We start from the raw sequence: 26959 nt of genomic DNA on the forward strand, positions 1-26959 counted from the left end.
TTAAACGAGAGGCTATGTTTTCGACCTTGAAACGATTTAAACAAGTTGGGCCAAGCGGCGTTACAGCAGGCGGGAAAAGTTGCGTAGGAACTAGGAAGCGCAGGCGTGGCGAGAGCGCTGTCTTTTGGCGGTAAATGCGCGTACAAAACAGGGATTCGCACACTCGGGGGGTCTATTGATTATTGGCGTGTATGGGAGGAAACTCGTCTTCGAACATGTCCGCGTCACCCGTAATTGTCGCCGCTACAGCCAAACAAACAGCCACCGTAAGTCCAATCCCTTTTCATTTTAAAAATAACAACGTAAATAATCGGCGTAGTTAACTTACAAATCCATTAAAATAATAAAACCAGCGAATTAAAATTATAAAACCAGAAAATAACCGCCGCTAAGCCTCGTCATGTATTTTTTTTTTTGACAGGTTATTTTCCTACATGGTCTGGGTGATACCGGGTAAGTTTAAACGCGAATTTAATCGCGATTAAAATGATTTAAATTAAAATAATTAATAAATTTTTCAGGCATGGATGGGCGGCTGCAATTAATTCAATTAAATCGCCTCATATTAAATATATTTGTCCCACCGCGTAAGTTACTTAAAATAATTATTTATTTTTTTTTTGGCTAATTAAATTATAACAATTAAAGGCCTGTTATTCCGGTAACGTTAAATGCTGGTTTCAAAATGCCATCTTGGTTTGATTTAATGACCTTAGATGCAAGTGGGCCAGAAGATGAAGAAGGGATTAAAAGGGCCACTGAATCAAGTAAGTAAGAATAATAAAAATTAATCTTACCTAATTTAAAATTTAAATAAATTTAAATGTTTTTAAAAAAGTCCACCAGTTGATACTGGAGGAAGAAAAAGCGGGAATTCCCACCAATAGGATCTTATTGGGGGGGTTTTCCCAAGGGGGCGCTTTAGCCCTCTATTCAGCCCTGAGGTTAAGCAAACCCTTGGCTGGAGTAGTGGGGTTCAGTTGTTGGTTACCTCTATTTAAAACTTTCCCTGATGTAAGTAATTAATGGGTAGTTTTATGATATAATTAACATAATCCTCGTTATCTAATCTAATCTTAATTACAGGCATTAGCGTGTAGTAAAGATTTAGCAATCTTGCAATGCCATGGGGACCTTGACCCTGTTGTACCTTACAAATGGGGGTTCATGACCTCCGAACTCCTGAAGAAATTTATGACTAATATAGAGTTTAAAACATACAAGGGAATGATGCATAGTTCCTGCGATGAGGTAAGCCACGCCCCCCTTTCCCTATTGGTTGGATTTCAGCCAATCATAGGCCCCCCTTCCCCTATTGGTTGGATTTCAGCCAATCAGAGTAGACTAATTAATAAATATCTGTCCAATTAGGAAATGAGGGATACGAAAGAATTCATGGACAAACAACTACCACCCATATAAAAGAAAATAAAAAAAAATAGACAAGTTTGCCTCACATTTAGGTCTACACTTTCGTTTTGTTCTCCGGGGATTTTTCTACTAAACTTAAAAAGATAATCTTGTTAAAAAAAAATCTCCCATAATTCCTTTGTTAAAAGAAAATATTAAATATACTATGTATAAAAAAAAAGAAATTAAAAATTAAAACTATTAATTAATTAATTAATTTAGATAATTAAAAAACAAAAAAAAGTTTTTTTTAAATATGGGTGTTGTTAATTTAATTCTAATTTTAATTCTAATTTAATTTTCATCTTTAGGCTAGTCAAAAAAAAAAAATAATAATCTACAAATTAAGAAATGAGATCATATTTTCTAACTAAATTATTATACTATAGGATAAATACTACTATTACGGTAGGGGGTTTGTAATTGCCACAAGAAATTAATTGATATATTTACGGGATATGCAAATTATTAAAAGTTCACCTTAAAAAGCTTAATTAGTGTTTCTGAGAACTTAATTTTTAAATTAATTTAACTTAAAAAAATATATATATAATCATTCCTATAAGAGCTTGATTTAAATTAACTGTGTTAAAACTTCTATGTATTTAATCACCTCTTTCTGTTAATTTTGTAAAAAAAAATTGGGGTTGGGGCCAATTTGTTATTTTAACTTATCATTGGCTGTGACGTCCCCCAAAAAATTGCCCAATTTTCCGCCCCGCCCCCATCAATAAATAATTAATTAAGTGGCATTAGGATCTCAATATATAAATTATTTCCTTACCTCACAATAGGGACTTGGCAATACGGCCTTAGCTCCACCCCCATCGCCATCTTGGAATACTTTTCTTCTTCTTTCTTACAGAATGGAAGCTATTTAGGCCCCTCCTCCTGGTACGTTATAGTGGATGATAGAGTGACAAGCACGCCGGCCAAGTCCCTGTTAGGCCTAAATTTGCTTCTATTATACTACCTTAGCATCTTGCTAAAAGTGACGAGAGATAATCATTTAAATATATTTCCGTTCTAACAGATTATATATCCATTTGTTGAAAATAAAAAATAATTACTATTTAAAACCATAATGTTCATTGTCAACATGATTACACTCTATTGAATTTTGCTTTGTCTATTCTAATTAGAAGACCTTTACCCCATCGCGACCTAGAAGGGTTTTAATTGGTCCTAATTAATTAATCATCTGCCGAGAAAAGCTCAATTACAATAAAGATACGCGTGTCTGTCCCACCTATTTTTAGTCAATTGTAAATGAATTAAACGCTATAATATTCTTTTATCAAATAAAACAATAAAAGGCATTGAGACTCGTCTTTAACAACTCTTTTTCTTTATTTTATTACCACCAATATTTACGCCGCTGCCGTAGAAGTCGTCCATCATGGACAAAATGGCGGCACTTGAATAGTGGCATATTGGTAATTGACGGAGTGTTGTTCGCGCAAAAGCGCAATCGTTTTGGAGGACTTTAATTTGGCTAAATTTCGGGCATGTCGCAAAAGACCTACGTAGGAACAGAATCCGTTTCCCGTTTTGATCGCGTTTGAAAACGAGAAATCTCCCGCGATGACGTAACCAATGGTTTCGCGACTGCAATGATCTATTAGGCCGTTTCCTTCAGGGATATTTTCGATAAACGATTTAGCCTCTTTAGTCTTGCTTTTTTCCTTAACAGCAATTGCAATTTCGTGGCTGGGTTCAACGGGTCCGACGTGTTTATTGGTCATTTTGTAACGCGTGATTTCATGCTCAGTTGGTAAACAAATGGCCGCGAATCGGGACGCGCTGGCGCTCTTATCGCATTTAACCCGAACGTAAACCAGGGCTTCCTTTAGTCCATCTTGATTCCTGACGCATTCTTCAATTAGATTATCAACGCCATCGTAATTCATTTGAGAAAGGAGTTGGTTCAGAGTTTTCAAACGTTTACGATCGCGTAGAACGTAAAAATCTCGGGTTTCATGCATTCTCGCGTCATGGTCAACGTTCGCGTCGTCGAGTTTAAGCGACCACTGATAGACTAGATCAATCCATAAAGGATAAAAGGGCGAAAGGACACCCAACTTCTCAAAATTGGGTCGTTTATTGGGCGGATATTTGAAATGTTTGGTCCATAGTTCGGTTCTGCGTTCTAAGGCTGTTTGTTTACCTTGTGTGGTATCGGGATATCCATCGGGGAACACTGGCGTCCCATCTTCGATTCCGACGCTGTCATCTTCCCTTAGTCCACCCACTCGAGCTTGGCGGTAAACGAAGGATATCCAAAAGGGCATGGCCCAACCCGAGGGCAGGATGACGTCGCACCCACCTCGAACGTCTTGTTTTAAAAGTTTCAGACGTTAATCAAAGCCCCTCCCATAAGAAACGCGATATTAAACAATTACTTTCAACGGAATTAGCCACTCCCGAATTCTGAATGATAATCAAGGGAATCCTAGACTCGCTTTCACCCAAACCATCTAATTTCTCGCCTTTAATTTAATTTAACGCAGATTAGAACCTGAATCAACGATGACCCCTGAGACCCTGATCCTGATCCTTACCATTCTTTTCAAAATATTCGTGTCTCAACTTATTAACTTGATTCGTGGGCATCATGTCGCTTTTGACGCTCTCCCTGATATCAGCGTCCCAAAGCGGGGAATCGCTGACGACGGGTTGGTACTCGATTAAGGAGGCCTCTTTCAGTAGCTCATTTTCATCGGGGATGGCCTTGGTTCTTTTAATGGGCAAACTAAACCTCGGATCTCGAACGACTAAGCCCAAAACGGCGCCAATGGGCAACTCGGCGGATGAACACAAATGCGTATGTCTTTGCCAAAGACTATTCTGTTGATCGGTGGCCAATAAGTTCGACTCGTCTTGGTAATAACGTTGCCACCAAAATGGAGCGGGGGTACTTTTAAAAACTTCCGGGGTCCGCGTTAATCTTAACGCGTCATTCAAAACAGCTTGAGACAGTGGTCCTCTAAGACGAAATCTAACTAACTGGTCTTTAAGGAGAACCATTTCAACGTCTTGATCTCCGATATACTTGGGTTGTTTTTTAACCACAGCTTCCGGTTTATTAACGTCACTGACTACTTCGTCCCCATCATGGTCAAGTTTTGGTTTCTTAGCAAGAGGTGGATCATTTGAGGCGCGTTTAGTCTCGCGTTTCAAATTAAAAAGCGCAATTATGACACGCGTCATTTCATCATAAATCGACGGGTGACACCATATCCACAACTGACGAGGTTTAGTGTCATTAAGGGGTTGGGGTCTCCATAGAAACGATACGGGGCCAATGGCTTTCAAGGGATACATTTGGGGATGGTAAACTACGCAGTTTCCTTCCCTCGTACCATTCATATACATTTTTGCTACAAAAGTTAGCCCTGAAAGGCAATTGGCAATTTCTTTGTTTTCATAATACTTATATATATATATATACGGCGCTAATTATTTGTTTACCTAAGTTTGGTGACGTTAACTGACTTAAACCACTTATTAAAACAGTTTCCGCACCGAACAACTCGATACAACCGTAGTATGATATATCCTTTGTTAATGATTAAATACATTGATTAACTTAATGAACGCATAGCGGGGGGGGGGGGGAAGGACCATTTTTATTTATTTTACCTGCATCAGGCAATGTTTGGCCTGGGCTCGATAACTGGCCCTGAAACTTTTATCGTTAGAACGAAGGGGAAGTTTGTATCCCCATTTTTCAATCATTTTAAATCTTTTGGCAAACCAAATGTGAGTTTCGAGCCAAATATTCTTCCTAGCTCTTCGTTCGTACTCTGATAAAAGATTGCTAGGTCTACGGCGATATTTTCGACTCGGTCGTTTCGTCTTTTTAGCTTGGACATTGTCAGCCTATAATCACCCCCAATAAAAATTTGCACAACACAACAAATTTTTATAATACGCTAAAAACGCGGGAATATGCTTATATTATTTGTGTCAAATCCCTGATCAACCTTGGTTTGATCAACACCCTTATTTTTGCAATGATCATCCCAAATTCCGCATTAGCAATACTGCTTGAGTGTGGCTGGGAAACCTAAAACCTGGGATTATAATCTAGTCATACCTCGGGTGTTAATTTTTCATGGAGACGTCTGGGTAACCTCTTGACATTGTGGCTGACACTCCTACGTCTCATGTGGATTGGTACCTGTTGACTGATTAACTTAGGGTGCTTCTTCTTGGCATCCGCTACCGTCATTGCAATCTCCTGAGCACGGGCTCTGATGAACTTCATTACATTAACTTCTGTGGAGTAAAATGATGTGTTTAAATAAAAATTATTGTAAAAGTTTCAACTTTAATTAATTTATTAATTAATTATTAAAAGAAGAACAAACCAGTTGGAGGGTTTCCACCGTTTTCAAATTTTGTTTCCAATTCCATCATAAGCTGTGTATTTATGACCAAGGCTTAGCGAAATTTCTTCGTTAAATGCGGTTATTATAAAGTTCTACTTTGATTAATAATTAAATTGCGTAAACTATATCCGTTAGGGGATTCCTTTATATAATTTTTAATAATTGACAAGCTTTACTATCATAATTACGTGGATCCATGCATATAACACCGGCTTGGTCAGCGACAGATGAACTAGGCAATGGTTAAGACCACATGGTTGAGACTTGAGAGCTCGAAAACTTGGCGCATGCGCTTTAAGGAGACGGAAAAGTTGCGGAATTTGATTTGGTGAATGCCACGTGGACGCTATTTTAAGATAATAAGATAAGATTTCGTTTAACCGTCGTTTTAATTAAGATCTGAATATATTAAATTTAATTGGAGTATGCAAACTCTAAATTCATTAAAGGTTTCATGTGCAAAAATGAGGTTTTCGATGGCAATTTTTTTGGGCCAAATCAATCCGCTCAAAAACTACAGAAATAATTCCGGTAAGAATTCCGATGTTTTTTTAAATCATCATAAACTTTTATATTTATCATCAGCGCTAAAAGGTTGTGACGGCTGCCTCTAAAAGTTCCAGCTGGATGCAGCCTTGTCCTTTCACAAAAGAATCCCGCCTCCCTCCCCCACCCCACCCTAGGCACCCTCTAAACTAAAAAGGGATGCTAAGAGGCAGCCACCGGCAGCTGGACCATTTCTCCATCTTCCAGAGAAGAGATAGCGAAGCGCCCTTAAAAAACGATGCTAAAGCTACGCTTGCCAAGTGTACCTACTACTGTAAACCCATAATATTTGGGAAAATTACAAAAAAACTTTGGAAGAATTGGGTAGAAAAGATAACAAATGAACAGGAAGAGGATCAGTAATGTTATACGACGGTGGACATTATCCAACTGGCGTCCGAATAGTCAGGGGAAACAAAATTAATGCGAAATAAACTATACTTTGAAGAACTAGAGCGATGAGGAAAATTTTACTTGGAAGGCTTAATATATAATTAATTACTCCAAATATTACCCAACAATTTATCAAAGAAAATAAGTTGATTCCGGAGTTTCAAAGGACAATACAATAATAAATTAATTTAATAGGATACAGTTTGAATATTATTTCTCTGAAGCGGACCGTGTTGTTGATAAGGGTTGATTCTGGCGTAATCATCGTAAGGGTCACCGTGATGCGCCAATTGGGCAAAGTGATTGTTCATTGATAAGATATCGTTGGCGGCCACTTCGTGGACGTAAGAGGACGATTCTAAGGATTCTTTGGGACGCGGATGCCTCGATCCCGCCGTTGATTCATTCCCATCCGCATCTTCCTCTTCTCCCAGCAACTCATCTCCGTCTCCATCCAGATCATCAGTCGGACTGGAAGCTTCCATCGAACGGGAAGACGTCGAGCCGAACGTGAAAGGCCACGTCTAAAATAATTCCATTGCATTCGCAAAGTCTCAATTCGATACAAATGAAATCGGAAGTACTAAATTGCCACCTTCCTAAACTAACCTATCACATTATGGGCTTGTAGATCTAATTCGGATAAGGGGAAATTTCGACAACTACATAATTGAGATAATTTATCCCTAATTGGACTAGTGTCCTCACGCTAATATCACAAATCATCGGGGTCAGTTATCGAAGTGAGACTTACGAAATTGATGGGATGAAAGGCTCCTTGCTGCGAATCGTCTTCGGCCAAGACTTTCCTGAGGTGCGAGATGTAACTAGAGGCCAACCGGAGCGTGTCCAGTTTGGACAATTTGGTATCGGCGGGCACCCACGGAAGGGAGGTTTTCAGGCGCGAAAAAGCTTTACTGAGAACCCTCATCCTGGCGCGTTCTCGAGCGTTGGCCGCGTTCCGTTGAACCGGACGTTCCTTTCGACTTGACCGGTGGTAACGCTGACTGGAAGAATTCTCTTGACCTTGCGGGTTTCGACGACGTCGAGCCATCAACCGTGTAATCAATCGAGCTATGACCCGTCACAATTTTAATTCTTCGTAAAACACGAAATGAAAAATCGACGGAGAAAAGGCGAGTGGCTTCTTTCCTGGTTCTAAGATCATTTTGTTTCTCGATTCGATGGTGGCTCGGGTACCATTTAGGGGATTCTGGGCCTGACGTAACACGGGCTCGTCTCCGATTTCAAACATAACATTATTTAAAAGGCAGCGCGTTATACGAGGGAGAGTTTGGGGACCCACCAAGAGGTGCCGTTTTATATTCGTTTTGTTTTCCTTTAAAAGCAAAGTTGACCTTTTGACTTTTTCAAAACATTCCCCCCAAAGTTTAGTTGTTATAAGCGAGATTGACAAATTAGACAGCGGATTACAGAAACACGCGTAACGCCTTACCACCAAACTAAATAAAATCAACTATAATAATATCTGAATATTATTTCGGAATGCATTTTAATGCATGCTCAACATTTGATTAATTTAACTTGGGTATCAAAGGAGTGGAATTAATTTTTTGTGAGAGACATTAGTAGAATCATAATAATAATTATTAATTTACAAGTTACACGCACGACGAGATAACATGATTTACTATAAATTCCCGAATTAATAGAAATTCTCAAGTAGAACCAGGAACAATTTCCTCCGTCATTAAGAAAGAAGAATATTAAAGAGAATGACGCCTACCTCCCAAAAGTCCTTTAATGAAGACCAACTAATTATAGTTTAATTAAGAAAACGAGAAGTAAGCGCGGAACACGTTGTTAACTTTCTACGTTATCCGGAAGATGCGACTCGAAGAGGAGAGAATCTCAATTCTAAATCAAAGAGCTGATGGAGTATTTTTTTTGCTGCGGGGGTGATGCGGCTCCCTATCCCATATAGGGATGGGATGGAATATCCAGGATCGAGGAGGAGTAAAAGAATCATCGAAATTGCTCGAGGAGCCCATCCGAGAAGAGCGAGAGCATTCGGGGCGCGTCTTACAAGTATTCGTCACCTTCTCAGCGGGGTTTCCTTCTTCTATACCGTAATGCGCGGTGCCCTGTCTGCCAACGGAACGTCTCCGCAAGCTACTGGCCCATCAACTACCGAATGTCGCGACACGGTTAACCCTTAGCTCGACTAAATACCTAACACGAATATTATCAATATTGAGTGTAAAATATTTCAAGCGAGTTTGGTTCGATTCTGGCAGAGAAGGTTTGTGAGTGGGCCCGAGGGGTGTTCTAAGTCTTTAAAAAAGCTGTCGAAACAAGGGGGGGGGGGAAGAAAGATGCCAAAATAAAATAAAAAATGTTGGTGGACAGAGCTAGGGCTCGACGAGGTCATGGCGTAGGTCACGGGCGCGTTGCCTGTTGCCGTCTTGGGAGGGCGAAATTTCAGAGAGTCTATAGGCGTCAAATTACGCCAGAGCAGAGCGCCCAGAACCCCGCACTAGCTGTTATGTCATTGGAGACGACCCCTACAAGCTTACACACGCGCCACGAACGTAAAAAATGGCCAGTCTGGCTCTCTGGGTCGGGACCACAAGGGTGAAAATTAGCACCGCATGGCCATGCGCCAAAAACAATAAAAAACCAGTTAGAAAGACCACCACCAAAAAAAAAGAAAAAAACAGAACCCGCGGCATAGTAAAACGTATATAACTTATCGTAGGTTTCATCGAAGTAGCGAGTAAACAAAGTAAGATGTTGGCTTCCCCGCATATCACGGATGAAAGTGGTGTTTTGTCAGAGACATTGGGGGGGGGGGATGAAGCGTTATTGGTCAGCCCTCCTTATAGCTGTCTACTGTTGGTATTTACTAGGGGGGGGGGGTCAGTGGTATACAGACGGTATCGGCAATTTTTATTGTCTTGTTGAAAGAAAGAAGAACGGTGTTCAAAGGGAGAAAGAGTTTGTGCATTTTTCATGCACCGCAACGAATAAACAGAACATCGTCACTTCCCTCCCCTCTGATCTATATATTATATTTATACAAACAACCGATTTCAAACTTCTCCAAGAAAAATAGGGTCACGGTCTTCCACAGATTAATTCTGCCATCTAAAGGGTCGTACCGTAGTCAAGGACTACTTAACTTTACAAGGACTTGTTAAATCATATCACGGTGACAAAACTATAGTCTTGCGCAATTATTTATATAATGGCTATGTGTTCTCGATTCAAATCGAGGAATGGAATATTCCGAGTATGAAGTCCAAGTGCGCAATATTTCCTCCTAAAATATTATCATTTCCAAGTGATTAAAAATTCGGAGTTTAGAGTCCAGACGCGACAACTTTGTTAATATATTGTAATTTTTCAAAATTTTCCACTTGGAAAGGGTTGATAGTTTTTATTTGTATTTCTCAGAAGAAGAAAAAAACGGGTTAATTAACTCTTTCGTTTAAACCGGTTTAAAAGCGAAAAGACATACCCCAAGGACTTCCCAAAAGTACCTATAATTCTAGTTTACCAAATAACCGGTTATCAAATTCAGGCATTGCGCTATTATTACGAGGAGGAAAAGACGCGCAATTTTTACCAAAGACGAAGTAAAGTTTGCAAGATGAAGATCGTATTATGTTTCGCGGTAAGTTTTTCTTCAGAAATTCATGATATAACTCTCCTATATCATGAATTTCTGGTTTCGTTCATAATTTCATCTTTCTAGTATAGTCTATGTGTATAGTAAATAAGTTCTATGATTTCTAAATAAATATAGAAAAATTATTCAGATTTGAGTCTAAGCTTACAAAGACGCGTGACCCAGATTCAGGTTATGGCGCTACGTCGATCTAAATAAGCTACCTGGTTTTATTTTCGATAGGTTCTTATAGCGGTGGCGTACGGCCAGGGACAGGAAGGCGCAGCGCGTCGTCCAGTTCAACCCAAACCGAGTAAGTATTCGAGTATTACGCCCAACTTACAGGTAATAATTCTGGTTATCTAACGAATGCAGGAAGTGGATCGGACTTGACGGAATGTCAACGTAAGAGAGCCGAGGCCCAAAAGAAATTGATCGTTGGTGGATTGGTCCCCGAATGCGATGAGAACGGAGACTACGAAGGTCTCCAATGCCACCCTCCCAATGTCCGCGGAAATAAATTCTGTCAGTGCTGGAGAACCGACGGCACTCCTATCACCCGCCCATCCACCAAGATAAAGGCTTGCGATTGCGTCAGACAAAGGGAATCAGTCAAGGCCCAAAAGGATGGTCAGTTTGATTTTTGCGCCGACCTTGAGATAGAATTAAGCCTCTAACAACCTTCGCGCGTTTATATACGTTTTATAGCCGCGGCCGGACCACTTACGGGTCTTTTCAACCCAGACTGCCACGAGGATGGTACTTACAAACCCAAGCAATGCTCAAGATCAAACGGCCCGTGTTGGTGCGTCGACCCAGAGGGAAACGAGCTGACCAAGCCATCCAAGGCTACCGTTACGTGTTAATCACGTCACCCTCACATTCATTTTAAATAATACAATAAGAATTGTAGAATTGTACTTAAGTATTTTTAATAATCAATAAAAATTTTTAAAATCATTTCAAACGTATTCCTCTCTCATATCCCACTTTGCAATTTCAATTTCATCAGACTGAACTTTGACCGCGAATAACTTAACATCCAAATTGTTATTGGATAGAGCGAAGTCACCGTTGGATCGCTTCTTCGGGTCTGTCTCACCTATAAACAACCACGCCACCAAGACTAGAGCAGCCTAAAGTTTAAAGTACGACCTATGAGTTCTGTAGCGCGGTATCAAAGGGTACACCTCTTACTGCTAGAAGCGTGAAGGCGGCCATGACAGTGGCGGCTAGTGGGAAATCCAAGAAATCCGCTAGTAACCCTCCCAGAGACGGACCTGTCACTTCCCTGTAGCGTTAAAAACACTAATTGCAACTATTACGCAAATATAAAAGACATCACCCGTTGCGTGAATGACTAACCCCAAGGAGCACATGGCGTTCCATAACCCCGAGACAATACTGTAAGTACCAATGTCATCCGCGAGACCCGCTGACCTATAGAACGATGACAGTGTGAACGACAATCGTATATCTAGCGCATTAACTTACTGTCCAGCGTGCGAAATGGCTTCGAAGGTTGGTATCAAAGCGCAGGCGACGGCTATCCCCAAAAGAGTGATCCCCAAGACATTCAACCATAGAAGACCCCTATTCGAATCAACATGATCAAAATGTCCCTTGAAGAATTTAAAGAAAGACATACTCGGGTAGCGGTAAGTACGGACAAGGACCCATTAAAAGTAGAGATACTGTCATCAAAATTAACCCAAACAACATCACCGGGTACTTAACATTCTAAAAGTAAAGAGTAAGTAATCAAAAACCTATTCTGGACATTCTTAAGTAAAAAACAAGAGTTGTCAGTATGATACCCAATGTCCAGTCAAGAATCCGACAGCCGGAGAAAAAATAGCGTAGGAAGCGGAAGTTATCAGAAATAAGAGACCCACAATACCAGATCCCAAATGAAACTATCAATAGGAAACTTTGATTAGAGCGAGAGCCAGTGGATAAAACCTTCACCTTTGACCTACGTCTGCCAGATGAGGCTCTAGGGTGGGATCGATGAATCCTTCCGCTTGAGAGGAAACAACGATGACGATGCAAACAACAGCCACCAAGGGAATGGTGATGACGTTTCTGTACGAGGCACGCTTACCATCGCTGACGAGACAATCTAAATGCGTAGAAATATCAGGCATGGCGTCACCATGTCCACCTTACAAATTCATTCGTTTTACGTGAACTGCTTTTCTCCAGCATGAACCAAGAAAGAGGAATATTCAAGAGAACAGAAGCGCCCAGAATGAAAAAAGGAAGCCCATAGCCCCCGGCCTGAAGATAATCGCCTAGTAATTAATAAAATGGACACGTTGCCACCTACAGAACTTTGTTAATAATTACAGCGTATAGCCAGCCACCAATTGCCGGTCCCAAACTCATTCCAACTCCGACGCACGTCTCCAAGATACTCTTAATTAATAATTATAAGTATTAATTCATTAATTACTTCTAATTAATTGGCTTCTTAGGTAAGCGTAGATACGTCAGCTGGGAGATTAGATAGAAACAAGCACGTTTTACATTACAAGGTTGCAAAGTAGTAAACAAGGGATCTACTAGCGTCATTTTGAGCGACAGAAGTCAGCGAAACTTACAAAGACTTTTCCGACATGGTTAGGAAATTGATCGAGAATGATGGTGTAGGAAGCCGTGGAAAAAGCGGCCGCCCCCAGGGCCTCGAATGACCTCACCAGGAAACATAGCGCCGTAAAAAGGTCAGGATCATCAATAGAGAGTTTAAGCATCCCCTAAACGCGTACGTGTAGCTACCTTCCACAGTGCATTAGACCAATGCATTGTCAAAGGTGGCTACACGTACGCGTATAGGGGATGCTTAAACTCTCTAATGTTATCCAAAAGTCTGACCAGGCGAAAGATAAGAAGAAAGTTAAAGGCAATATCAACTCCATGCCTAAAATAATTCTCAGAATTTAAGTCGCCTTCTCTTCCAATATTGAAGAGTTAATTAAGAGTGTCAAAAATACTTTATCACGAACTTTGATCAACGTAAGATATTATTTTGGAAGTTGACCTCGTGACTTTTAGTTTCTGTTTTCACTTTCTAAGCGGTTAATAAACGATTAATCCCCGTTTCGGGTAATTTTACTGTTGTCAATATTTATTATCGTCAAGCGATAAAATCTAAATCCTCCCCAATTGTTTATAATAATCCTCTTTTAGATTTGAATTAGGACAACAATCGAAAAAGGGTTATTTGTAGCGATCAAAACTAAATCCATTCTCCTCTCGCCTCCCCGCACGTAACTTCTAAAAATTATCTTATCTAGATTAAACGTAATGACAGACAGAGTATTACCCAAAGAGAATGTTGCTACTACCAGCTACAAAGAGTCCGCTATGAAACATGAACATTGGACCCGTGTGTTGAATCTACGTTAAAGAGGTCAAACTATTAAGATTTCGGACATTGCACGGAAAATGTTGAATTCACGTCAGACGAAAAAAAGGGGTTTTCAAAATCTCTATAGTCTTAAGGTCCTTACTATTTTTCCAAATACTGGGGAGGCAATTAACATGACAAGCGCGTAAACGCTGAAGACGAATCCAGACACGGCTTCTCTCATACCCTTTTCAGTTGCCTTTAAAATAATATTAACAAGGCGTGCTTTCTTTGACATTTATGTCCACTATTTCCAAATACAAACTATACGGACCTCCTTGGGGAAAAATGGGGCGATAATAGACATGCTCAAAAAGGACGACAAATTGACCAGACCAATGCATACGACGGTCATCTTTTGACCCCTAGTAAGTTTTTTCTTTTCGTCGGATGTCGGAGTTTCGTGCAGGGTTTCTGGCTCAAGATGGTCGTTGGAACAGCAGGCCGGACATTCCTCCTTCAACTCAATTTTGTCATCTTTGTCACGCGAGTTTAAGGGATTGGAGTGTAACGCCAAATTCAACGAGCTGGAACACCTGGTTTTAAAGGTTCGCGCTCTTTCACCCAAGCGCTTGCTCCAATTAGGAGCGTGGACTTCGAGCCAGGCGCGCGGGACATACCGTCCAAAGCGAAAATTAGCGTTTTTAATATTACCGGTTGATTGATCCATATTAAAATAAGGTAATTTTTGTACAGTTCGATCATGCCGCGTCAATTCGCTAATCGTATACTTAAAATGTCAAGTTCTTGAAAGCGTCAACTTTACCCGGTTAAATAACTCGTTCTTTTGTTTCACCCTTCGTTAAATACGATATCTGCGCGATTACGCGGATTTATAACGACGTGATTAACAACAAAGAGTCAGAAGACAAAGCTCATCTTTATCACGCGGTCTCTTCTTTTTTTTTTTTGTAAATATGAAAATTATCTTTTTACTAAACACCAAGCGTTCACCTTGGACCAGTCTGTGTTTAGGTCTTGATATTATTTTTGGCGTTACATTTCGCAAGCCCATTGGAAGCCCTGCTACTATTCTATTCATATATTCCTTGAGCTTATTGCAAAGTTCTTTTAAAGGTTGAAAGCGAGTACGAGACGCGTATCCCGCTTGACCATGCAGGGTGTTACAGTCTTGGAAAGTACCTTAATGTCTTTAATCATAACCTAATCTTATTAAGTAGTATTTGAAAACAGTCAAATTCCCAGAAATAAAATTCATCGTAAATATTTTGAGTCTGCATGGACGCAGACGTCTCGAATCGTGCAAAAACAGTCATGACGAAATATATTAATAATATCTTTAGAAAAGCACAATATTCGTGGAAAAACCAACGGTTAGACGTAACGAAATTAGTAATTCGACACTGGAAATTATCTTCAAGACGGAGTTAATGCCGACAAGCGATAATAAGACTAAAATGGACAAAAACAACAGGATAGGATAGAGGCCAAGGAAATCCGATATGAAATTAAAACGCTACGCGTACATCCTCCGCGTCTTAATCCGAAATAAATAGTTGGAAGTAAAGAAATCTTTTGGAGCAATGGAACATCCCGGCTTAACAACTATTTGGGGATGAATCTCCTCGTATATTTCTGTTTCGTTGGCCTTAGAAATGATGGAATAAAAGAGATTGGCGTCCGATTTTGCCCACTTCCTTGGAAAAAAGAAAAGCTAATCATAAATGAAAGGAGCGCGCAGTTTTCCGGGAAATCAGAAGATGATGATAAATTAAAAGAGTTGGTTTCATTAAATTCCATTTCGATAAAAAAAAACAGAAATCAGACTCGAATCGCTATATAAGCCGCTCATCCTCTTAAGACAAATCAGAACCACTTCAAACTGCAGCCATTACGGACAAGTCTATATTAAAAGCGACAACTAGATTTCGAGATGAAATTAGCGATTGCCTTGGCGGTAAGGCAACACCCGATTATTTCTTCATTATTAATTAATAAGGGTATTAATCGCTACTGTAATATTAATTCCAGATTCTGGGGCTGGTAGTTTTGGCCACTGCTCAACGTCACCGCTCTTGTAAGTCGCATTTTATTATACGATTAATTTTTAAAGGCCCTATCCCCTGTAAACGTGGCTTCTGCTCAAGTTTACCGATGTCGTAACGAATTTAACTTCGAAAATTAATTGGCAAATAATTTTAGCTCAACGTGCTCGTTTATCCGAATGTCAACAAATGCGAGAACGTACCCAGAAGAGATTAGTTGTAGGAGGCTTGGTGCCCAACTGCGAGGAGAACGGGGATTTCGCGCCATTACAATGTCACCCACCGGCAGTCAGGAATAAGAGATTCTGTCAATGCTGGAGAAAGGACGGTACCCCCATCACTCAACCCTCCACCAAGATCAAGGCTTGCCATTGCATCAAGCACAGAGATGAAGTACAAGCTAAACTTAAGACAAGACGTGAGTATATCTAGATACGTTTCCCCCATTAAATCCTATAGATATTACACCAGCTATTTTCTGACCGCAGGTGTTCTGGGGGCTTTCGAACCCACCTGCCAAGACGATGGATCGTACCACCCCAAGCAATGTCACGCTTCAACTGGACTTTGTTGGTGCGTCAACGCCACTGGTCAAAACACCACCGCCCCCAGCAGACCACCGGTCAATTGCTAACTCGGGACGCGTACTCTCGTGAAACAAATGTATAACGGACCCTCGTATCTTTGATTTTAACAAATAAAAAATACTTTTTTTTCTTTACTTAATCCTCGTATTAATGTCAATTTAATTAGAGAATTTTTCATAAGCTGTCAGCTTTGTCGCTTCCCACCTTGATAAAGCTTTAATAAGAAAAAACAACCCCATACAGTTCAATGGCCTATCTTCTGACACAAAAAATAAATTCTATTTCAGACGCCATAGCTCCCATGTCTGACGCGTAAAACCATAACTTTGAAACGTCATAATACTAAATACTCGGGCCTACAACAAACGGGGATCGACATAACTGTCCTTCACATAATAATACTAAAACCATGGCTACGCAAAATCGCCTCAACATTATAAGTGCGAGTTCCACGCCAAGGACATTGGATAAAGGCAATGCCAAGGAAAAACTATGACTGACTGATAATGGGATACGGCACAGAGACCAACTATCATATTACGTGTGAACTAGCACACTACAAATACAGCTTGTCCAGAATCTTATCGCGATGCCGATGGCTTGGGAAATAAAAATGGTACAACACCTTGATAAAATTAAACGAGACAAATATCTTAGTGAAGCCGCTGGGAAACGACCACCTGTCACTAGCTATAAAACGCGACGCGAACGGCCCATCGATACAATTTCCACTCTCAACTCTAAAGGAATAACCCAATACGAGATGAAGACCGTCATTTGTTTCGCAGTGAGTATAAAAGTTCTAAATTTTAATTGAATCTCGTATAGCAACGCGGCACCCGATTTCTCAGTTATCAACAGGAAACAAATTACGCTTTAGTTCCTGGACCGAAAATAGCTAGGGTATTATCAAACTTCCTTTCCAAGTTTTAACCGTGTCGTTATTCGCAGGCCTTTTGCCTGGTAGCCGTCTACGCGGCCACCGAGTGCCAGAAGCGTCGCCAACAGGCTTTGGACCGTCCTCTTTTGGGCCAATTGGTTCCCCAATGCGAGGAGAACGGAGATTTCGCCGCCCTTCAATGCCACCACGATCGTTTTTGCCAATGTTGGGCTCGCGACGGAAGCCCATTGACCCAACCATCTGGTCAAATCAAGCACTGCGATTGCGTTAGGCAACGCGCCGAGGTCACAAAAGCTTCCGAAAATGGTATCCCAAGTGAGTAAAACCGCAAAATAAATTCTATCCCAATCGTTCACGTCTTAAGATAAGACACTAGACCATTTCAAGGGGGAAATGGGTAGACAATCCTGTATGCCCGTAGTATAAACTAAAACCACCTTATACTCAAGGAGCGCTCTAATTTTTCCTATAGTTATCGGAGCCTTTGTTCCCACCTGCCGCCCCGATGGATTCTTCGAAAGCAAGCAATGTTGGGGATCAACTGGACAATGCTGGTGCGCCGATAAGCTCGGAAACAAGTTAAGCGAACCAAGCCGCGTCCCCCTTAACTGTTAACTTTGATTACCTCGCTTCCATTGTAAATTTCAAGTGCAATAAAGTGTATTTTCTAGTCACATAATTTATAATATCCGAAACTCGCTCGTATTACACCCATAGATCCCATAGGGATTAGGAAACTTTTAGAGATATTAGATAAAATTGACCACCGCTACTAATATTTTAAATTAATGCCATGACGATGCCAAACGATTCAAATAACTCTTAACACATGCCAATTATCATACAGATTAAATAATTTACATACCAGTAGTATCAGGAATCTCCATACATTCCTGGTAGTATCAAACATCCAAGAAAACATGGCGGTTCAAAAAGGATGACTTAAGCCTTGGTCTTGAAAAAGTCCATTGTAATTAGAATGCTGAAACCACTAAAGCGTACGACTACGACTTAAACTCGTGAAACTCGCGTTATTTTCGACGTTAATGACTATAAAAACTTTGATTTCATTCATTTCGATTATTAATTAGCGCGAAACAAAGGAAAACCGCGACTCAAACGCTCACAAAATGACACTACAACCCAAACGAGCAGACAGCCTGAGCCTTACACCTTCGTGACCTCATAGAGACTATAGAGTAATGTCAGTTCTACGTATGCAAACGTCATACCCTTCTAAAAAAAAAAAAAAAAAAAAAAAAAAACTTTTACCGGAATTAAAATTCCGTGTAAAATTAAAAAAAAACGTTGCGAGAGAAATTCCTAGGCTTGTACAGGCATTCCCCCGCTTTGCACGTGTATCCCCCCTACCAGGCGCGTACAGTATCCCCTCTTACAAAAGCGCGCCTAGAGGGAGGGATACACCGTCTACTCCCCTCTCTACCGACACTACTCTATAAACCCCAAGGAGTGGCAGGTCCCCCGCTCTACAAGCGCAAATAATGATGTTGCTCCTAAATTGGTACATGAGAGCTTCCGGCCCGTTTAATTTTGCTTAGCGGAAGTCGCCTTGTACCAGGAAAACCGGTTTTTGGGGGCAACAAGTTGAGGCATTCCTTCCACTCCTTGGGGTTTAGTATATGGTGACCTTGGTCCGCGACCTTGAACTCCGTCTGCTTAGAGTCAAGATTATATTTATAGGCCTAAATTTCCCGTTCCTGGTGCTTATTGGGGGCGGAGGGAAATACATTTTGGGTGTTAAATTGAAAGGCGAATAAATGTCTGAATTAATTGGAAAAAAGGCATATATTCTTGAAAAAGTATTTACAACTACAAATCTTTCTTCAAAATTTGATTTAATTAAAAAGCATACATTCACTCAATAATTTCTTTAATTATTATAAATTTTCTAGGCTTATTAGTCTTAATTATGGGTTCGGGAAGCTTAACTCTAACATATTTCTGTTTGGGAACATCCTCCTTGCCGGTGTTACTCTCAAGCACCATGTCCTTCTCAATTTCCATTTGGTTAATGGATATAATCTTTGTAAGAATGGAATTAGTGATGGGGTTAACTTTGTGGCGCCTCAAATTTGTCCTTTCCCTAATACTTTTCAAATTTCGGTTAAATTCCTCTAAATCTCCGCCAGTTTCCTCTTTAATTATGTTCATCAATTGGCTTAGAGCGTCATTCACGAGGGATTCGTTTTTAGCTCGAGCGTGTTCTTGATAACCCACTTCTTCATTTTCGCTGTCTGATAAAATGAGGGGAGCGTCGCCGCAACCGCGTTGACGGTGAAGTTTCAGTTCATCTAAACTGACAAAGATGAAAGGGCAATGACCGCAAGGATAAGGGACCGGTCTCTTATGCAATTCTTTGTGCTTTTTCAAAATATTAGCTTTAACAAATTTCGATCCACAAATATCACACGGATAAGGTTTTTCTCCAGTGTGATTTAATATATGATGCTTAAGATCCGTTTTAATCGCGAATCCTTTCTCGCAGTGTGGACAAGGAAACTTCCTTTCGCTGGCATCCATGTGAGTTTGCAAGTGCCGTACGAGTCCGTCTTTGTCAACGAATCGTTTACCGCAATCGCTGCAACAATGTTTTTTCTCTCCCCTGTGAACTTTCAGGTGGCGTAGTAAGCCGTTTTTATGCCCGTATCTTTTGGGACAAGTGGGACATTTGAAAGCTTTCTCCGGCAAATGAACCCTCATGTGACCTTGAAGTCCGGATTTCAAATGAAAGGATTTGGAACATACTTGGCATTGGTGAGGTCGAGTTTCCGAATGAGTCTTTTCGTGGATGTACAAAGAAGCTCTCCTTTTGAAACTTCGGTCACATTTGCCGCAGTGATGAGGTCTCATGTCAGAGTGACTAGTGTAGTGTTGCATGACCGAGTCTTTTCGAGTGAAAATGCGCAAGCACATCTCGCAATGCATCGTTCGACAACTTTCATTCTGTTTCTTATGATCAATAAACTCAATGGTACTTTGAAAGTGTTCTTTACAGCCATAGCATCGCATTTCCCTGGGGGATTTGTTGAGATTGAGACCATTCTCAACCTTTTCTACCTCTAATATCAGAGAACTTGGCGGGAATACAGTTTCATTAATTACGCTCATCACGACTTCATTATCAGATTCCATCACTTAGTGATTAATTCCTCAGAAAGTTTAATGTTAATTTAACAAAAAAGGTCCATCTAAATAGTACAACAGATTACAGAACACTACCGACGCATGTATACCTCGTCGCCGTCGTCGGTAGTGAACAGAAGGTAATAACCCACTTCATTTTCCTCCGAGTATAGCCGCGCGTGATCGAGTGGGCTATGCTCCGAGCTAGCATACATGAGCCTCGTAAGCCTGGAGTGATAGCTCTCATTATAAAGCCTCTACTCCCGCCTCCTCTCCCGCGTTCGTTCTCTATGGGCAGGCGCGAAATTTAGATTTGGGTTTAAGCCTAATATTCAAAATTGTTCACGCGCGTTAATTTTCACACAGTTTTTTTTAGACATAAAGGTTTTGCTACTTATTATGAATAAAATCGTAAAGTTTATAATATGCAGAGCTGAGACAAGTAGAAAATGTTGAAAGCCATAAAAGTCGATAAATCAAAGTTAAGCCGGGAAAAGGCTTCCGAAGAATACAAATCAGAAGGAACGTCGAATCATCCGGATGAACCGATTGTGAGGGAAGGAAGTGATGATCCCAAGTTGAGAAGCGGTCAAAAGAAATCCCCCGAGATTTCTGTTAGAGAATCCAAGAAAACAGCGGCATCTTCCCATGGGAAGCGAGCGAGTGAGAATAGTCGATTTCTAGCAACTGGAAGAAATGATCACAAACAGTACAAAGTCCCCTCGGTGCCAGAAAGTCACGAACAAGTAAAAATGTCAAAGGCGGCGAAATTGATTCAAGCCTTCTTTAATGGCATTCAAACTCGAAAATATGTCAAAGATTGGCTTGAGAAACCGAAAATCCCCTCTGAGCGTAGCGAAATACACGAAGAGATATCGAGTGACCCAGTCTTACGTTACCTGTTATACGAAAGAGAGGACGCTAAGGTTCTCGACATTCGACCAGAACATTACTTTCCCTTGAAAGACTTAGCGCCATTCGTGGGTCCAATTCAATCCAATGACGCCTCCATTGTCTTGATCACTGGTGGTATAAATCCATCTAATAAACACGATATATTCGCCACTGGAGATATGATGTTGCGCTACAATCCCGAAGAAAATGTCCTGAATCGCTACAGCATGATGCCAGTTCCGAGACACCACCATCGCGTGGTTTTTAGTAAAGGTTACTTGTACATCATCGGAGGTTACGACTCCAGAGTCACCGTTAAAGGTCACTTGGTAGCTTGCTCAACGTTCTTCCGATACGACCTGGCCACCAGCACTTGGCATCGATTGTCCGATATGAATCACGCGAGAGTATACCACGGTGCCGTTATCCTCAACAACGTCATTTTCGTTATAGGGGGAAAGGACCGCGATGGTAATCTTCTAAATTCCGTCGAAAAGTACGACGAGGAAAATAACGAATGGGTTCAAACCACACCGGGACTTTCAATCCCTAGAATGGCTATGGGTATAACAGTTCATAAAGGAACAATATGGGCAGCCGGTGGTTTGGTATTGAATCCGAATGAAGAGAATTTGTGCATGGTGCGAATCGTAGAATGCTACAATTTCGCGGAAAACAAGTGGACATTGTTAAAATCCCGGATCCCGTATCCGTTGGCTTTTCCCAGTCTATGTTCGACAAAGCCCTCTCTCTATCTAATCGGTGGCGCCGTTCTTGATAGACGTAGCAAGATGTCGTTGAAAAGCGACAAAAGAGTTTACAAGTACAACGAGGAAGAAGACTTATGGGAACATAATGGTGACCTTTCATCTCCCCGACACGATGCGGCGACTGCGGCTTCGGGAAATACAGTTTACGTAGTTGGAGGGTGCGATTCAACAAGCTTGACAGTGGCCACTTCCATCGAGGAATACAGTACCGTTACGCTTACGTCTAAAAGTCTTCAACAATTGCCGATAACCGCTACAGGTTCCGCGATAATTACTTTACCCATTGTTACCGAATTGTAATTAAACGTTTGTACGGCAGCTTTTGAAGTTTTTCAATATTAAAATTTGTTTTAACGGTATTTCTTTAAAATTATGTGGGAGTCAATATTTTGCTTATTTCCTGTCCCGAGTCTGCGCTCTATCAGACGACGTCATCATTTCACCGCGTTCCATCAGTTTTTCAGCGCCTAATTTAAAAGGGGCTAATGCACGTGTTATTTTCATTTTAAACGCATTTTCGTTTCGATCGACGAAAGAGTCAAATCACAAAATTTTCTAACAATGCCCAAATATACATTAAGAAGTTCCATACCTCGCACTTTGTCTAAGAAGTCAGAAGCGAACTCTGCTAAAAATAAGAATGAGCGCGTTAAAGATGACGATCAACCAAGAACGAAAAAAGCCAAGGCTAAAGAAGAAGTCGTTAAAGAAACTCGAGCAGTGAATAATCGGAAGTTTATTGGCGCTCACGTAAGCATCGCTGGAGGAATTCACAAGTCAGTAGAGGTGGCCAACGAGATTGGAGCCACAGCCTTCGCTCTTTTCCTGAAATCAAATCACCAATGGAAAGCCAAACCACTGGACTCCAAAGACGTTAGGCTTTTCAAGGAAAATTGTTCCAAGTACAATTATCCTCCGCATCTGATTGTTCCTCACGCCTGTTACTTATTGAACATCGCCGCTCCCAAAGAAGAAACCCTAAGCAAAAGTCGAAACGCCATGATCGAGGAAATGCAACGTTGCCAAGAACTAGGGTTAACCCTTTTCAACATCCACCCGGGATCAACTTGCGGAATAATCTCGAAAGAAGAAAGTATCCGAAGATGCGCGGAAAGCGTAAATATGGCTCATGACGCGACTAAAGACGTCACCGTACTCGTAGAGAACATGTGCGGCCAAGGAGGAACTTTGGGTGGCGATTTCCAGGAATTGAAGGACATTATTAGCGGAGTAAAGGATAAGAAACGAATCGGCGTCTGCTTAGACACGTGTCACGCCTTCGCATACGGTTACAATCTAGCCACTGAAAATGGATACGAGAAGATGATGACGGATTTGGAGGACATTATCGGTATGAAATACGTCATGGCGGTACACTTGAACGACTCGATCGGCGACGTGGCCAGCCATTTGGATCGACACGCGAATATCGGCCGCGGAAAAATTGGAAAAGACGGTTTTACAAGAATTATGAATGATAAACGATTCGATAATATTCCCATGGTTCTGGAAACACCCGCCAGCGCCGCCGGCTACAAAGACGAGATTTCTCTTTTGAAAAACTTAATCCGCGATTAAACTAAATTCATATTGCGATTGCCATTTTAATAATGTTACAAAAATTGTTTGTTTGCACAGTGAATAAATTAACTCTTAAAATAATACTAATGAGTCTTTTTGTCTTTTAATAATATATTTACAATAATAGGGATATTGGGGGGGTGGGGGTGGGGTGCAACTCTAACCTTAATTAAATTACTTAAATCTACTCATCAGTTTCTCAGTTTTGAAATCAGCTCGAAGTTGAACAAAATTAATCAAAACTGTGGTTGGTAGACCAGCCTGTAAATTGTCAGTGAAAAATCATTACGATTTCCCGCAGTAATAGGCCTATTTACGCCTACTTTACTCAATGTTACGATGACAGAATAAGGCGTATACTTACCAGCTGATCTCCGGTACAAACTTGCTTCAAATTATCAGGTTTTACCAAAAGCAAATTGCATAAAGCGTGTAAAGTGTTGATTAGGTTATTTAGCATGGGCACATTGAACTCTTTCAGATATCGGCGATATTCATTGACATCGCACAACAAAACCATGGCACCTGCGTATAAATACGACGTTTCGGAAACCTATTTTCAAGTTGACCCTAATTTAGGCGTTTACCGAAAGTAGTATACTGAAATTGCAACAAATGCTCGTAAATGACGCGATGTATACGTAATCCGAGTTCGGTTAAAACGGCTTCGACATTTTTGCCATCGAGAGTCGTCATGATTTTGTTTGACATTTCTTTGATGAATTTGGTGACGGCTTTACACGCCTTAAAGCCAATAATAATTTAAACCAAGGCACGTTCGATAAGCCCTAGGGTACACTACACTCACGTCCGTCGTCATGGGAGCTCCGTCTTCGGCGTCCGGCTCCGTTTTGAAATCAGTCTTACGTTGCAAAGATTGAAGCAACGTTTTGATCCATCCAACGATGGTGGCGATGCATCTATCGAGACCAGTTTGTAATTTCATCTCCATTTGCTCCATGATGGATTTCTTCTTTTGTAAACATTCGCTGTGCTTCGGCGTTGATCTAATCGTTAGTTCAATTACTTAATATTAATTATTATAGAGTTTCCTTCGAGTCTAGATCTTATTACATGACGAGAGGAACGAGGGAATCTAAAAATTGTTTCTCCAATAAATGAAAAACGGAATTGCATTGTTGAGCCACGTTGTAGAAATATATTTCGGGCGGTGTTTTCGTTTCGGGATGAGGAATTCCGTGTAATCCTAATTCCAAGGCGTAATCAATATGATCCACGCAAAGATAATGCAGCAAAATTTCAAAGATTTTAACGGCGTTCCCGGGAATATCACTCGGTTTCGATAGCTGCAAATGGTAATTTCTTCATCTCTAACATCGTTAACGTGATACCTTTTAATTTTAATTAGACAAACAAACCATTTGACATCGTTGCAGAGCTAATTTACTCTCCTGCAACAAACTAATAGCCACTTCTTCCGACAAGAAAGTTTCGCCTCCGTAATTCTCGACAGTTTGCCCAATATTCATGTTACTAAGTTTGGCTCGAATTTCCCAACCAAATTCCGCCATCCCAGAAAATTGTTTCTTTTGATGTTTCTTTTTGTCGTAATACTTTCTCAAAACGAAACAACATTTTTCCTTCAGGGATTGCGCCTCTAAAGTAATATACGTGTCCAAGTAACGACTGAAAATGGTTCTAGTGATTTTTGAAAGGTAGGACGGAGCGTCCGTGCCCATTTTCAGCGTGGACAGTTCGTGGGATAATTTGGTCGTTTTGGAATAAAGATCGTGTAAAGTGTGAAGATAAACGTTGGGGTTGCTACGGTCTTCAAGTTTACTGGTAATATAAGACTAGAACGCGACAGAATGTCACAGTTTTATTAAAAACTTGGCAACGCAGCCTGCAAAACGCAAACACTGACCTCTAACTTCAAATGATATAAATTGAGGATAAATTTCGCCATAATATGTTGGGGATCATTGAAAACTTGCTCCATTATAATTTGATTACGGCGACAAAGCGGCGCCGCGCCCTCAAAAATGTGATCATCCAAATACAATGACTAAAAAAGTTAAGAGTTAAGAACTTCGTCTATCGCTAAGTACTTTGATCGAAAATAAAGAACTAACGGATTGGCATTGTTCTATGAAGGCGTTAATGCATTGCGAATAACCCTAAAAACAATTCATACATCATTTTAATTCTATCCTAAACCAATCAAATTAACAGTTATACTTTGAACTGGGAAGTTATCGCGGCCACTTCCTTCATACGAGCCCTATCATCGCACAATTGCGCGTTAACAAATGATTCAATAAGAGCCCTTTCTATTTCGTCATATTTAGTGGCGATATTTTTCTGCGCCAAATCAAATCTAAGGGGTTGACATATTTTACGCTGCGCCCATGACGCGTTTAATCAAAATTTAAACGACTTACTTTCCAGGTGGAAGCTCTTGAGCGATTAAATGCAATTTCAATATAATATCAGCCGCTTGAAAGAGCTCATCAGGGTTGGATAAAATTTTGCTTAAAGGGGTTTCATTGTTAAGAAACTCTGCAAAGTGAGTCATAAGTTTCTGAGCTTCCACAGCTCGAGCTCGAGGAATGTTGACGCTTTCCAACTGTTCTCCTAAATGGACAACTTTGGTGGCCACGTAATCAATTCTCTCGTCAAGGTCTTTGAAAACTGAAAAGCCTTCCTTGTTCTTCTCCAACAACTGGGCCATTTCCGCCCAATATAGCTTCTCCCCTTCGTGACAAATAATCTCTAACCTTTCGCATTTTTGTTGAGTGTTTTCGTATTCAACATGGAGAAAAGCTATAGAGTCTTCGAAAGCTTTATGCAAAACATCGGGGTTAAAACTTTCACCCTCTCCGTAACCACCGACCGTTCTCCATGCCAATCTCTCTACAAACTCTTCGGGGTCAAATGGGTCCTAGATTTTCAAAAAAAATAGCTAACAAATATTACACCCACCCCCCTCAATGGTAGTGGTCCGATCATTTGACCACAAGTGATAGTGAAGCCAATTTTAGTTTGACGTATAGCCAAGGCTTACCTGTTCCAGTTCCGAAAGAAAACCAGCCATCGCGTTTAATTTAGACGTAATGCTACTACTTTAAATTCATCACTATACGGTTATATATTTAACTGTACTTGAGGTTGATAAGTTAATGAACCAGCCACAGCAACTGTACATGCAGTCTCGCAAACTGGAAACACCCACCGAGTGACTGAACGTCGGCGCACGACACGGAGCAGACAGCTATTTTTCTCTTGACATAGCCCACTCGATCTCGCGCTATAGAAGCTCATTTTATCGATGT

The 26959-nt window shown here is 40.7% G+C and overlaps 10 protein-coding genes across 10 annotated transcripts; 5 read left to right on the top strand and 5 right to left on the bottom strand.

Moving 5' to 3' along the window:
* Window positions 1–112: 112 nt before the first annotated feature.
* On the top strand, window positions 113–1665 carry Apt1 (Acyl-protein thioesterase 1). The gene is made up of 7 exons (XM_089841829.1): window positions 113–266; window positions 422–453; window positions 522–587; window positions 649–767; window positions 839–1014; window positions 1087–1251; window positions 1372–1665. Exons 1-7 carry the CDS (start codon window positions 192–194, stop codon window positions 1420–1422), a joined length of 684 nt encoding a protein of 227 aa, XP_089697955.1. The 5' UTR covers window positions 113–191; the 3' UTR covers window positions 1423–1665.
* Window positions 1666–2741: 1076 nt separating this feature from the next.
* Window positions 2742–18427, bottom strand: Pop1 (POP1 ribonuclease P/MRP subunit). Its single transcript, XM_089841822.1, has 8 exons — window positions 18143–18427; window positions 5784–6150; window positions 5510–5691; window positions 5053–5292; window positions 4882–4969; window positions 3972–4805; window positions 3813–3899; window positions 2742–3745 (listed from the first exon to the last, which is right to left on the bottom strand). The coding sequence occupies exons 2-8, from the start codon at window positions 5830–5832 to the stop codon at window positions 2808–2810; spliced, it is 2418 nt and encodes an 805-aa protein (XP_089697948.1). The 5' UTR covers window positions 5833–6150; window positions 18143–18427; the 3' UTR covers window positions 2742–2807.
* On the bottom strand, window positions 6804–8201 carry LOC149718012 (uncharacterized). The gene is made up of 2 exons (XM_089841830.1): window positions 7498–8201; window positions 6804–7267 (listed from the first exon to the last, which is right to left on the bottom strand). Exons 1-2 carry the CDS (start codon window positions 7795–7797, stop codon window positions 6932–6934), a joined length of 636 nt encoding a protein of 211 aa, XP_089697956.1. The 5' UTR covers window positions 7798–8201; the 3' UTR covers window positions 6804–6931.
* On the top strand, window positions 10123–11334 carry LOC149718013 (U20-hexatoxin-Hi1a-like). The gene is made up of 4 exons (XM_089841831.1): window positions 10123–10380; window positions 10618–10687; window positions 10750–11004; window positions 11083–11334. The coding sequence occupies exons 1-4, from the start codon at window positions 10357–10359 to the stop codon at window positions 11238–11240; spliced, it is 507 nt and encodes a 168-aa protein (XP_089697957.1). The 5' UTR covers window positions 10123–10356; the 3' UTR covers window positions 11241–11334.
* On the bottom strand, window positions 11328–15554 carry LOC149718014 (MFS-type transporter SLC18B1-like). Its single transcript, XM_089836998.1, has 14 exons — window positions 14058–15554; window positions 13887–13982; window positions 13700–13773; window positions 13249–13327; window positions 12978–13130; window positions 12724–12792; window positions 12561–12654; window positions 12354–12496; window positions 12192–12290; window positions 12023–12114; window positions 11869–11967; window positions 11740–11814; window positions 11572–11665; window positions 11328–11510 (listed from the first exon to the last, which is right to left on the bottom strand). The coding sequence occupies exons 1-14, from the start codon at window positions 14451–14453 to the stop codon at window positions 11337–11339; spliced, it is 1737 nt and encodes a 578-aa protein (XP_089693124.1). The 5' UTR covers window positions 14454–15554; the 3' UTR covers window positions 11328–11336.
* Window positions 15678–16515, top strand: LOC149718015 (U20-hexatoxin-Hi1a-like). The gene is made up of 4 exons (XM_089837009.1): window positions 15678–15701; window positions 15776–15821; window positions 15947–16207; window positions 16278–16515. The coding sequence occupies exons 1-4, from the start codon at window positions 15678–15680 to the stop codon at window positions 16421–16423; spliced, it is 477 nt and encodes a 158-aa protein (XP_089693135.1). The 3' UTR covers window positions 16424–16515.
* Window positions 17125–17984, top strand: LOC149718016 (U20-hexatoxin-Hi1a-like). The gene is made up of 3 exons (XM_089841832.1): window positions 17125–17163; window positions 17328–17592; window positions 17750–17984. Exons 1-3 carry the CDS (start codon window positions 17140–17142, stop codon window positions 17890–17892), a joined length of 432 nt encoding a protein of 143 aa, XP_089697958.1. The 5' UTR covers window positions 17125–17139; the 3' UTR covers window positions 17893–17984.
* A 689-nt stretch (window positions 18428–19116) lies between the features above and the next one.
* On the bottom strand, window positions 19117–20564 carry LOC149718017 (uncharacterized). Its single transcript, XM_089841825.1, has one exon. It carries the CDS (start codon window positions 20428–20430, stop codon window positions 19153–19155), a length of 1278 nt encoding a protein of 425 aa, XP_089697951.1. The 5' UTR covers window positions 20431–20564; the 3' UTR covers window positions 19117–19152.
* A 98-nt stretch (window positions 20565–20662) lies between these two features.
* On the top strand, window positions 20663–22385 carry LOC149718018 (alpha-scruin-like). Its single transcript, XM_089841824.1, has one exon. It carries the CDS (start codon window positions 20871–20873, stop codon window positions 22383–22385), a length of 1515 nt encoding a protein of 504 aa, XP_089697950.1. The 5' UTR covers window positions 20663–20870.
* A 1359-nt stretch (window positions 22386–23744) lies between these two features.
* On the bottom strand, window positions 23745–26886 carry Sec10 (Exocyst complex component Sec10). Its single transcript, XM_089841823.1, has 11 exons — window positions 26692–26886; window positions 26069–26568; window positions 25866–26004; window positions 25760–25804; window positions 25552–25692; window positions 25046–25480; window positions 24741–24973; window positions 24475–24673; window positions 24254–24410; window positions 24031–24191; window positions 23745–23927 (listed from the first exon to the last, which is right to left on the bottom strand). The coding sequence occupies exons 1-11, from the start codon at window positions 26719–26721 to the stop codon at window positions 23841–23843; spliced, it is 2127 nt and encodes a 708-aa protein (XP_089697949.1). The 5' UTR covers window positions 26722–26886; the 3' UTR covers window positions 23745–23840.
* Window positions 26887–26959: the final 73 nt, after the last annotated feature.

This window comes from Phalangium opilio, unplaced genomic scaffold, assembly GCF_054372755.1.
Source record: "Phalangium opilio isolate 3A_F unplaced genomic scaffold, DU_Popi_V2 ptg000003l_1, whole genome shotgun sequence".
Taxonomy (NCBI): domain Eukaryota; kingdom Metazoa; phylum Arthropoda; class Arachnida; order Opiliones; family Phalangiidae; genus Phalangium; species Phalangium opilio.